The sequence below is a fragment of the Artemia franciscana genome, chromosome 1 (assembly GCF_032884065.1).
Source record: "Artemia franciscana chromosome 1, ASM3288406v1, whole genome shotgun sequence".
NCBI lineage: Eukaryota > Metazoa > Arthropoda > Branchiopoda > Anostraca > Artemiidae > Artemia > Artemia franciscana.
The window spans coordinates 15,120,387-15,132,622 of NC_088863.1; the positions used below are offsets into that span (position 1 = coordinate 15,120,387).

The window sequence follows — 12,236 nt, forward strand, 5'->3', positions numbered from 1 at the left end:
CCTCTGTCCTCTATATCCATGGTTAAATCAGCTTTATTTGTAAGTTTGGCTTGTAGATAACATATGGTACAGAATCGCCCACTCGTCGTATCAAAAATACAAGTCTTTTGCAAAATGAACGATAAATTTGCAATATTGTAGCACAATAATAAATATGAAACTAGTCACTTTCAGTTTATATATATGAAGAATAAAGAATATCACTTACGTCAAGACTTTGCCTGGGAGGTGATTTAGTCCACTTGACCGCACCATCAGAACTTTTGTGCTTCTACCTTAAAGACTCTTTGAAGCTATTATGCGTCTCATCACAGCAAGCTTCTATTTAATGCCGCATATGCGTATATATCCCTTAAGCTTTTTCCCAGTAAAATAAACGCTTTTAAACTTCCGGCAAGAAAATTCTCTCAATGACCACCATTAGTTTAAAATTCACTATGTTTTATGACATTATCTAAGCAGTAACAAACGGGTGTGATTTCAAACAATAAACGTTTCAGGTGACAAGAAAAATACTAAAAACATATTAGAAAAACTTTATCTATAATTTTAAGTTCTGGATATGATCTTACTTCCCATTAATTCAACAATGCCAGTGCGTGTAAGTACATATATACAGTATTTACCACACAAAACCATAGAATACGTTGTTGAACCGTGAGCGACCTCATGCAGAAAAGCTCTAGCGAGAATTTCTAGCAAATTACGGAGAAACAGCTTCTATTATATGTCGGAAGAAATTTTTCACTAGTTACAGTTTCCCGCTATATAGAGTGCTAAAATGTCTGAAGATTCTTTAAGTAGGATGACCTATTTAGGTCATGACAGTTTTCAGATTAGTCAATGCTTACATTGTAGAGTATTGGAAAGGAATTATACGTTTTATTTTCTTACAGGTTCAGCATGGCTCTAGTACAAGGCCCCATTGATATTAGTAATCAAGGAATCCGAATCCCCATTGCTAACTTCTCGCTATCGCCAAATCATGTGACATCTAATCATACCACACCCCGTCGTCACAGTTTGGGCTCAAGCATGAGAACTGACAATGAATATCACCTAGACTCAAGCCTTCCACCCCTTCCTGAATCAGTAAGAACCCAACGTCGATGTATTGTTCATCCCTTTAACACCCAAAGACATTCAGTGGCGGCACCTCCACCACGCTCAATTTCTATTGATGCACCAATTAAAGGTGTCTCTGCATCCAGCTCCTGTCCTGGTTGTCGACAAGAGGCAAGAACTCTTCCACGTAGGTTTCCTCGGGATGAAACCGTGTCGACAATATTGACTGCTGCGGACGTAAATACCGAATTTTATAGTGATTCTAGAACAAGTGATTCTCGAACGTTTTGTGCTAGTATACCAAAGCGAATAAATTCCATGAAACTTGTGACTCCTGTGTGAAAGAGTCTAAAATGCTCAGAAAGACTTTGTTATTTGTACTTGTCAATTTTGATAAAGATAAATAAAACAGTTCATTATTTCTTTTATTGCGTTCTATTGAAAGCCAAATAGATATGTTTTTATACGCAACAAATATGAGTTAATTTCTGCCCGTTCTAAGTTTTAACGTCGATCTTTAATGTTTGTGTTGGATATTTGACCCTGATAAATGGCAATCACTTTCTTCTAAAAAGATTTATTCGATGCATATTTTTCTTTAGAAAAGAAAATCGATTGGGAATGCTTTTTTTTGTCCAGGAAAACTTTTCAATTTGACGAAGAGAAAACCAAAATTGTATCTTATTGGAACTACGAGGGAGTCATAAGATTGGAGGAAAAGCTAGACAAATTTTTTCACCTCAAGTGGCTTGGTGCTTTAATCTGTTTTTAGTACCAATAGTATACCTCATGAGATTTGGGAGTGAGGGGCCCTGTCCAAAGAATTTCTATTTAGGAAAGTACCTCCCTTGGCTGCCATTATAGGGTGTATGGTCCCCATTGGGGCAGTTCATTTCAAAGAACAATTATCAAGTCTAGGTAAGAAAAAGTACAGGATGGAGGTCTCCACAAGCCATATAGGACTAATTGTTTGAATATTAACCGTGGACGTTAATTCGAATATTAGGTTTAATGTGGTTTCAGTGTTGAATATGGTTTTTTTTCTATACATGATTAAGTATCTACATATATCTAAAAAATCATTTTAGTCCCCTTTCCTGGATCCATGCAAGGTATACTTATAACTGAACGCCACAATTTTCTCAGACTGTTCTGTATGCTGCTTCAAAGCTAGGGAATTTTATCCAAGTACCACACTTCTGTCAGTGTTGTCACGCTGAACTCTGTCAACCAACAAGCGAAACTAATTAATTAAATTTGACTACTCTTTTTATCCGTATTTTCAATGTATTAACAATCTCTTTTATTTGAGATTTAAATAAACCTACAAAGGAAAGCAAAGTGTTCTTAAGCTGTTTGTTGCCATGTTTTTTAACTGATATTCTAGTGACTTTCTACTTGCGTTTTTTTTTTAATTTTGTGCTCGCTACAGCTAAAAACTGTTTAAATGAATACATAAGTATTTTGCGTTGAAAATTTAATTTCTAATTTTTTAAGATATATGGTTATAGAACTTGCAACTTCATTAATTCCAATAATCAGATCTTATTTTCGCTAGCCTTGGTACTTCCCCAAAAAACCGATCTGGAAAAAGGGCAAAAGATTCTAATTATTTGGGGGCATTGGGCAAAAATCAGATAGAAAGTAATTTATTTATTGTGTTGCGAGAGCAACACTTTGGTTTTGTCCTTTTTTTTGCTATGCCACCGACGTCAGCCTTTACTCCAGAGGCTGTGGGGCTAACGTCATATCTATATTTTACCACAAACAATTTAGCTAGTTGAATTTGTGCTTTATACCATTGAAACAAGCGAAAAGCATGAGTATATTTACAAATACAAAAAATAAAAGAGAGAAACTTGAACTTGTTGTTGCTAATAATTGTTTCCTACTGTCCAAAACCAGTAACAAGGAAATACTCTGAATAAGTTTTTGGAAGACGGATTTATCGCCATTTTACTTATAAACTGGTTTCATCTTCTGAACTTCTGATATTTTCAAAAATTCTTCTCTTTAATTACTATGAGAAGATCAAAACGAAAGTAAGAGATATGTTAGAAATAAGGAATTCTATCTGAAAAGACATTTGTATTAGATATTTTGGATATTTAGGTCCTTATAAAATAAACAAAAACACAAATTTTGGATAAAGAGACATCTCTTAACAAGTAAACACGTTCTTAGGAGTAAAGTATCCTCCGCAGCTGTTTCCTAATTTTATGAGCAATTAACAATTAAAATATTATAATGGAGAAGCTTAAACATAAAAAAGGCAAGCGCAATAATCTCAACAAGAAAATCACGGAGCTTAGAACAAAATTAACCTTAAAATAAAGTAATATTTTCCTTTACTTTCCTTGACAGAAGGGTACGCGTAAAGTGCATTAAAAGAAAGTAGGGGGGCAGTAACCTTTTTGCACGCCTAGTGAAACTTCTTTGTTGTGACTAACTTTCGTTTTTTTTTTCATGGTTTGTTTTGTTTGAGATATTATATAAATTTGCAATTGGCGCTCGAGTTTTATCACTTAGCCTTCTTAATGTTGGCCAATTTAAGATTCAGATACACCATTGATGATTAAAGCAGTGTTTCGGAAAGATTTGAAAGGGAAAACGCCGTAATTTAGCCTTAAAAATTATGTAGGTATTTAGTTTATTTAACATCAGTTATTTTATTATAACTCATTTTTTTTTTATTCATAGGGAACTGGAATAAAAAAATTGCTTTAAAAACGAAATTCAGAACACAGATAATTTTCAAGTCACATTTTATTTTTCTTTGACAGAGACATGCATGTACAAAGTGTTTTACAAGGAAGGAAAGGGAACAGGATTATTTTTACACAACTGCAGAAACTTTTCCTTCAGGGTAATTTTCAGGAAAACTTTAAATTTTTCGTTGAAATTTTAGGTAGTTCGGCATTTTGAAGTTCGCTTTTATTTGTTTTCCGTTCAGGGAGAGAGGGACACAATACTTGTGTTGCAAGAACAACACTTTGGTTTTGTCCCGTTTTTTTTTTTTTTTTTTTTTTTTTCTATGCTGCCGATCTCAGCTTATTCCTGGAAACTGGTAAGGGTCTAACCTGTACGATTTTTACGGAAAGTGTGGACCTCAGGTCGGATTGATGAATATGACATTACATGTTGGAAAGCTCTGCAGAACTCTTGCCTGGGGCCAAAAAGGATGGTTTTTGCTTGTCCACGAGCCAGAACCTATGGTGTGCGAAGATAAGTGGAGTTAATAAGCCTATGTCAGAAAGGAGCATCTGAAGTTGTGCAGCCAAGCTTTCGTTTCATCAAACCATGCTTCTGCTTTCGAGTGGAAAGTTCTGTTCTAGCAGGCAAGCAGGCAGGCACCACTTTCAAATTGAAGATTGACTAAAATCTATAAGTGTTAAATATATGCGGCAGTTACCCGGTCCCACAGACATTACATCTTCTTTGAGTGATAAATAGAAAAATTTACAGAAGCAAAAATGTGGCATTTTCCTACGGGTCCGAAAATGCTGTCATCTATTGTTTCTACCCATTTCTGTTCGTGATTTCAGCTGGGTTTATCATTCGGTTTTTCGGACTTGTGATTGCGGTAGAGAAAGGGTATCAGATGTGCCTAATAAACTTTAAAAGTTATCTCATTGCTAAAGAAATTGGAGCTTATCCTTTGCTCCTTTCTAAGTGGTGACGTTAGAAAGTTGGCCTACGGCAAAAAAATTAGCTTTTGAACTAAGACAGATAGAATTTTTTTTCTACGGCAATCGATAGCTCTTGATGAGCTGATCAAAGTATATGACACCCATTTTTTGGTACAAAAATTCCTTCATGAGGTATACCAGTTTGAAAGTTTCAAGGGGTTGACAACTTCAGTAGTAAGGTACACACTGAAACGAAATCTAGGCCAATACAAATTGTGAGACATATATAGGACTGTAAAGCAACAGTCGGCTGTTAGGTAATAATCACCTTCGGCAATTAGTAACTTTTGCTAGTTGGTGTATCTATTATTTGTTCCAGTGTATTTGATGGTAAAACCAATTTAGTTCCGGCGGTAAGACATGTAAGAATCGATAGAATAAGTAAGAATCGGTTCACTTTGGGCGACAAACGGCTGTTAGCTCATAATCATCTTCGGCAATGAGGGGTTTGCAACTTTCGCTAGTTGGTGTAACTATTATTTGTTTTCGGTGTATTTGATGGTTAAACCAATTTGGTTCCAGTGGTAAGACATGTAGGGGACTTGTAAGTAATAATCGGCTTTTGGGCTACAATCATCTTCAGCGATGAGTGGTTTGCAACTTTTGCTAGTTGGCGTACCCGTTTATTTGTTTCCGGTGAACTTGATGTCTATCACGGGAGTGGGACTTGTAAGTAAGAATCTGTTCACTTTGGGATAGATATTTGTGCAAATTGGTGCATATTGCATTCCATCTCTTTGTATCTGACAGAATTAAGTGTTTACGCAGCAGGTACAAACGATAACGTAAAATAATGAGGTAGTTTCGTAATAAATAGTGTCACCTATGGTATTTTAATCCTGAAAAGTTACGGATAGCTTTATAATACCAACTAGATTATACAAGAAATTGTTCCAAGTTTTCGTCCGTCACGATGCCTAAGATTGAAAAGGATAAAGTTCAACTGGCTGTAAAGTCAATTTAGTCCCTTCTTTCGATATTATTTTGCAGTTGTTGTTTTTTCAAAGCTGAGGAATAGCCTTAAGTCATGTGATAACTGATTGCGTTCTTGTTTGATCAAACCGTTTTAAAACTTTGATAGGCTGACAACTTCATCATTTAACCGATAGTGAAGAAACAAGCACAAACGAGAATGTAAAACAATGAGATAGTTTCGTAATAATTAATAGAATGTTATCTATGGTATTTTAAATCCTGAAAAGTTAGGGATAGCTTTATAATACCAACTAGATTATATAAGATACTAGCTGTTGGGGTGGCGCTTCGCGCCACCCCAACACCTAGTTGGTGGCGCTTCGCGCCACCCCAACACCTAGTTGGTGGGGGCGCTTCGCGCCACCCCAACACCTAGTTGGTGGGGGCGCTTCGCGCCCCCCCAAGCCCCCCCCCGCGCGCGTAAGTCGTTACGCGCCATATTAGTTACGCGCCATTGTAGTTGTGTCCCTGTGTCCCACCTGTGAATATAGATAAAAGAGAAAAGATTTCTCTTTTCGTTATAGATAGATATATGTTTTTAACTACGTAAAACTTAAAAATATACAACATTCTTCGATGTCCCATTGTCTGTGCATATAAATAGATTGTCAGATTTACCGACTCTTGAACATGCAACATAAAATTGTCCATGGGAAAAACAATCCGTATTCAGATCTATACCTCATTATTCTAATGATTGCCCTTGAGCTTTGTTGATGGTGATTGCTAATCGAACATTCCCTGTGTCTCGGTCGTCATTTACATTCCCAGTATTCCGGTCGTCATTTGTGTCCCAGTGTCCCAGTCTGTAATTTCTCTTTGAGCGTCCCGTTCGTCATTTATATTCCCTGTGTCCCGGTCGTCATTTGTGTCCCGGTGTCCCGGTCTGTATTTTATCTTTGAGTGTCCAGGTCGTCATTTATATCTCCCGGTCGTTATTTGTGTCCCAGTGTTCCAGTCTGTAATTTCTCTTTGAGTGTCCCGGTCGTCATTTATATTCCCTGTGTCCCGGCTTTTAGTTCTCTTTTTCTCACTTATTTTTCAGTTTTTTGCTTTTTTTAGTTTTTTTTTCTTTTTCAGTTTTTAGTTTTTATTAGTTTTTTTATTAGTTTTTAGTTTTTTTTTTTTAGTTTTTTTTGTGGTTTTTGCCTTTTTTTAGTTTTTTTTATAGTTTTTTTCTTTTTTAGTTTTTAGGATTTAGTTTTTTACCTTTTTTTTGTTTTTTTTTAGTTTTTTAGCTTTTTTAGTTTTTTTACTATTTTCTTTTTATTTTTTTTGTAGTTTTTACCTTTTTTTAGTTTTTTTCTTCTTTTGTATTAATGCTAAAGCCAAGGTTCAAACCTGGAGCCTCTCGGACCAAGAACCTGAAACATAACGCTTTACCAACTCAGCTACTTCGGCTTGAATACATTCGTTTTGAGCAGCTTCCTCGGGTGTTGCCATTGTAGGTTCTTACGTCATTTTACAATTAGAAATTTCTCTTTCAACGATCTTCTTACAATTAAAAATTTGTCTTTGAACGATATTCTTAAATACCTGTGTCCTGGTCGTCATTTATATTCCCTGTGTCCCGGTTGTCATTTGTGTCCCGGTATCCCAGTCTGTAATTTCTCTTTGAGTGTCCCGGTCGTCATTTATATTCCCTCTGTCCCGGTCGTCATTTGTGTCCCGGTCTGTAATTTCTCTTTGAGTGTTTTTTCTTTTTAGTTTTTTTTTTAGTTTTTTACCTTTTTTATTTTTTCAGTTTTCTTTTTCTTCTTTATTTTTCAGCGTCATTATGAAATACATATCGCCGAACCTTTGTTTTTTTTAACTAAAATCTGGTAGGCATTGATGACCCTATCCAAGTCAAAATCTCAAACCCGATCATCATCGCTATCATTTTCAGTTTTGATATGTTTTGACTCTCGCTGTCCAGGTGGATTTTCATCTAACTGCGCGGTTTTGCGTTCTTTAGCCGCAAGCCTGTTTTCTTGCTGTTCTTGTGATTCCTCGGCACGCCTTCTTTTCTTACTTTTTCTATCAGCTGCAAGTTTTTTGGCATAGACTCTTTGAGCAGCTTCCTCGGCTGTTGCCATTGTAGGTTCTTCAGTCATTTTACAATTAAACATTTTTCCGTCCACGATCTTCTTACAATTAAAAATTTGTCTTTGAACAATTTTCTTAAATACTTTTAATGACGTCATCGTCATAACAAACATGACGACAACTAACTTCATGACGACATGATGACATGATGCACTCGACAGACCCACAGACAAACAACTTATTTTTATATATATAGATTGTACTGGATTTTCATCCGTCACAATGTCTACGATTGAAAAGGATAAAGTTCAACTGGCTACAAAGTCAATTTAGTCCCTTCTTTTGATATATTTTTTTTTACGCTGAGGAATAGCCTTTGATCATGTGATTACTGATCTATAGCGAAGAAACAAAACTAAACTGTTGCTCTCGCAACACTTTAGTCGGCGAAGCCGGACAAATGTTGCCACAACGCTTCACGTTGCCCGGGCAACGTGGGTCTAGTTCAATTTATGTTCATTATTATCTTTCTATACCATGTATTTCAATTCTAAAAACGTTAATCAATTTGGTTTATTTTGTTCCTTTAACTTTTCCAGTTGGGTAAATGTTTGACCAAAAGGACTATTATCAGGAAAGTATTGATTGTTGCAATTCAAATTCTACATTATACAGGCACTTAATTTTTATTTATTGGCCTTCCAGGGAGAGAAAGTATCTAAGACTCTAAACTTAAAATATGTTATTCCTTCTCTTTGTAAGCAAAATTTTACTGTTATCTGACAAAATGAGTCCATTCATTGAACTGATCTTCAGGGTATCCTTAATTTTATCCGCTTCCGCACTTTATTGCAAAATAAAAACTAATAACCGCTCCTTTTAGGCCTTTTCTTTCACTTTGTAAAGGTTTCTGTTTTCTTTCTTCATTTGAAAGGACTGAAGAAGGATGAAAACCCTGTGACAAAACTAGATGGAGATCCAAAGAAGAAGAATATGTAATTCTATACTTCTTTTCTTTATCATTTTTAAGCCCCCATATATTATGGCGCTGAGGAAAAAATAATAAAAAATTTCCATCCAAATTTTCCTACTTGAAGTGCAAACACTATTTTTGGAAGAAAATTTATTGTATATATGCCAAAATTAACTGTTCAGAAAGGATTTTGGATTGTTTTCTTGCAATAAAATATCTTTTAAATTGAGTATTATAAATTTCCTTTGACTTGAGAGTGGCTCAAATATATTAATATGTCTTAAAATCATACTAATATTAGAAAGATTGCCGAACTAAACCAATTGGTGTTAGTAGCTCACACTGATCTCACTAGCGTTGTCTAATATCCAAATTCGTGCTGTCAACTCCCATGCTGTTCCAGCATGATCTTGTTTTCAGGCCTGAAAATCCCGGTGGCTACATATTTTACATGACTTAATATCTCTGCTTCTTTAAGCATGGCAAGTTCCTATATTAAGCTTGTAGATGGTTAACAAAAAAGGCATAGTTACTTTTTGAAAAACAATTGACAATCTAGGCACACAAAATTGGATGGTTGCTGCAGAAGTTTTGTTAAAGTTAATAAGAACATTGTTATAATTTATTTTATACTATGAAAGGGATGTTTTTTCATTTTGTAATGTAAAAAATTATTATAATATAAAGATTCTTTGACTTTTAGGGGGTGTTTCCCCCTATTTTCTAAAATAAGGCAAATTTTCTCAGGCTCTTAACTTTTGATGAGTAAAACTAAACTTGATGAAACTTATATATTTAGAATCAGCATTAAAATTCGATTCTTTTGATATAACTATCGGTATCAAAATTTCGCTTTTAGAGTTTCGGTTACTATTGAGCCGGGTCGCTCCTTACTACAGTTCGTTACCACGAACTGTTTGATTGAAGTAGGATGGCTATCTTGTACCCAAGTGATCTAGAGAATACATGAAGTCAAAGTGTAAATTGAAACTTTCATGGGAGAAAATCAGAATAAGGACGCAAACATGTTTAGGGAATGTAATTTAATTATTAAACTGACCTGTATGTTGCAAATTTTCAGGAAAACTAAGTATTTTGAAGAAATTGATGTAAGGGCCACAAATGCATCTGTTGATTCAAAATTTAATGTAAAACCATTTATAAGAAAATTGGAGCTATGGAAGACAAATTTGGAAAAAATTGACATGTTTTCACTTTTAAATTTGCACACTCATGGTACCATACAAGCAGACAAAGATCCATTTGTTGAATGCTTGGATACTTTGTTAATTCATTTCTTGAATTGTACAAAAAAAACTTTCAGCTTTCTGGGCTCATGCTATGCTGCTTCAAGTTAGTTTATTCAGTTTGCTTAGTGTTGTGATGTTAGGGACCTCGGAATGTGTTATTTTTGGAATAAATTCTAGCTTTATGTACCATTATCGGCTTGAAATCGAGAACCCATTACTAGGTATAAGGTATCAAAACTGAAAAATAAGGTTCAAACTCCTTGATAATAATATGGTAGTATAAACCACTGAAAACATTAGACCATACCACCATCTGATCAAAATGTTTATCCTCATAGCATTGGTCACTGCTTCCGCTATCGCTGAATTTGAGGCAATTTTATCCAATGATTAAAAATTGTTTTATCCAAAATATGCCCGACAATTAACATTTGTAAATTCTAAAGATAGAAAACTAAAAAATACTTGGTCTTTGTTGAAAATAATTTCCTGGGAGATTCTAAAAAATCCATTTTCCTTCGATAGAAATCAAGGGAAACCCTCGAAAATACGGAAATAGTGGAAGTATAAACACTGGCTCATGTATATGCTCATGTTGTTTGTTTCCTTTTATTCAACCTTACCAAAATGTTTGTATAGTTGATCGTAAGAGATTACAATTAATATATGGTAATAGTTAAGGACAAAAAATAGATGGTCGTCCACTTTCCCAAATACCTTCAAATTGGTTTCTCTCATTCTTTTACCTTTACAATCCGAAAACATCTAATTTTTCAGATCAATTCTTCTTTTATCTCAATAGTTTTTTTTTGCTCTCTTAAATCTCTTGACAATGAAACTATATGCCAAGAATTATAAACTGAATGCACAAATTCTGTTAGGATTTATCTAAAATGGAAAGCAAAAACTGAAATCTCTCTAAAGAAAAGTTGACTAAATTTAAAGTAGAAAGAATTTCCCAAGTTTCATACTTAATCCCCGAGGAAGAAAGTTTTTTTTGCACATGTAAAGAAATCAATGTAGGCTTTTCTCCCGCTTTTGCATGTATTTTTATAGCAAGGTCCCGGGAGCCTTCTGGATAAGTTGAGTTTTTTCTACAAAAGTTGATATATATTTTTGAAAATTACAGGGATAAAGATGGCTCACCAAATTTTTGTTTACTTCGACCACTTTGTTGTTGTAGTTTTTTTTTTTTTTTTTGAATCCAGATTTACAGTCAAAGTACTTAAAGGAAGGAGACAGGGACACTAATTTGGAAGGGTGAATGGTCCCTTGAATTTTATTCCACCGCCTCCCCAACTAACCTTCAAAAATACTTTTTTATATTTTTCCACACAATTCCTTTTCCTTGGAACTGGAAAAATCGAAAATAAATTTGTTCCCTCTACGTTTTGAAAAAATACCATTTCTTATATCTTCATCAAAATATAATAAAAATCCCCTTCCCCTTCATTTTTACAAGTTTGTACCCCTAAAAGGTTGGGCTTAAATTTTAGTTATATAGAGTAATTCTAAAAATTTTAAATTAAATTGATTATTTTAACATAGGACTTTTTTGGTAATATTGATATTTTAACATAGGACTGGAAAAATTATGCAGAAGTTGGTATTTAATTTAGCTAACAATTTATTCCTTTTGGTGCCATGTATTAATGTTCAGCTGATTCATATTTACTTCGTGTTCTTCAGTAAAAAACCTGAAAATCTCTAAGATCCGAATCGGCAGGATCTTACCTGCACATATAGAAAGGAGGGAATCCCCCAATAGTGGTCTCAAAGACTATTTCACAGAAAAATTAAAACAATCGAAGACTACGATTAAACAAATTCAGTGTTTATCCTTCTTCCCCAGCCAATATGAATCCTCCGAATGTCCTTTAATCGATTGCGGCTACTTGTCCTTTTTGTCAAGACAAATCTTCGAGCTTCGTCTTCATTCCAAGTCTGCAGCCTTTTTTAAATTTTGAAACACCATTCAATAAATTTGCCGCTTAAGCAAATTTTGACCCTAAAAATTTTTTTACATAAATAGGAAGAAAAACAAGATTTACTTTCTAAGTTCTAAGGAAGCAGGCCTAAGGCCAGTAGAATTAACAGAAGAAAGACATGAGATAGATAATCATATTTAGGACACAATCGCATTCCGAATACTACTGCAACTACTTCGCCCTGTGGCTAAATTAGGTTTACTATGGCATTAGTAAACAATACTAAAGTGTTTCAGATAGTTTTGGACAAATGAAGTCAAATCTGAGC

General features: G+C 34.6%; 1 protein-coding gene and 1 long non-coding RNA gene across 2 annotated transcripts in view; one reads left to right on the forward strand and one right to left on the reverse strand.

Annotated features, from left to right (window-relative positions):
• The window catches only part of LOC136035066 (uncharacterized), a 312,741-nt gene extending 311,254 nt beyond the window's left edge, over positions 1 to 1,487 (forward strand). The window contains exon 9 of the mRNA XM_065717017.1: positions 897 to 1,487. Coding sequence (XP_065573089.1) covers positions 897 to 1,407 — 511 coding nt within the window. The 3' untranslated portion in view covers positions 1,408 to 1,487. The remainder of the gene's footprint in view (positions 1 to 896) is intronic.
• A 9,406-nt stretch (positions 1,488 to 10,893) lies between these two features.
• LOC136026183 (uncharacterized) overlaps positions 10,894 to 12,236 on the reverse strand; it is a 29,404-nt gene continuing 28,061 nt past the window's right edge. The window contains exon 2 of the long non-coding RNA XR_010617233.1: positions 10,894 to 11,988. This is a non-coding gene — a long non-coding RNA (uncharacterized LOC136026183). The remainder of the gene's footprint in view (positions 11,989 to 12,236) is intronic.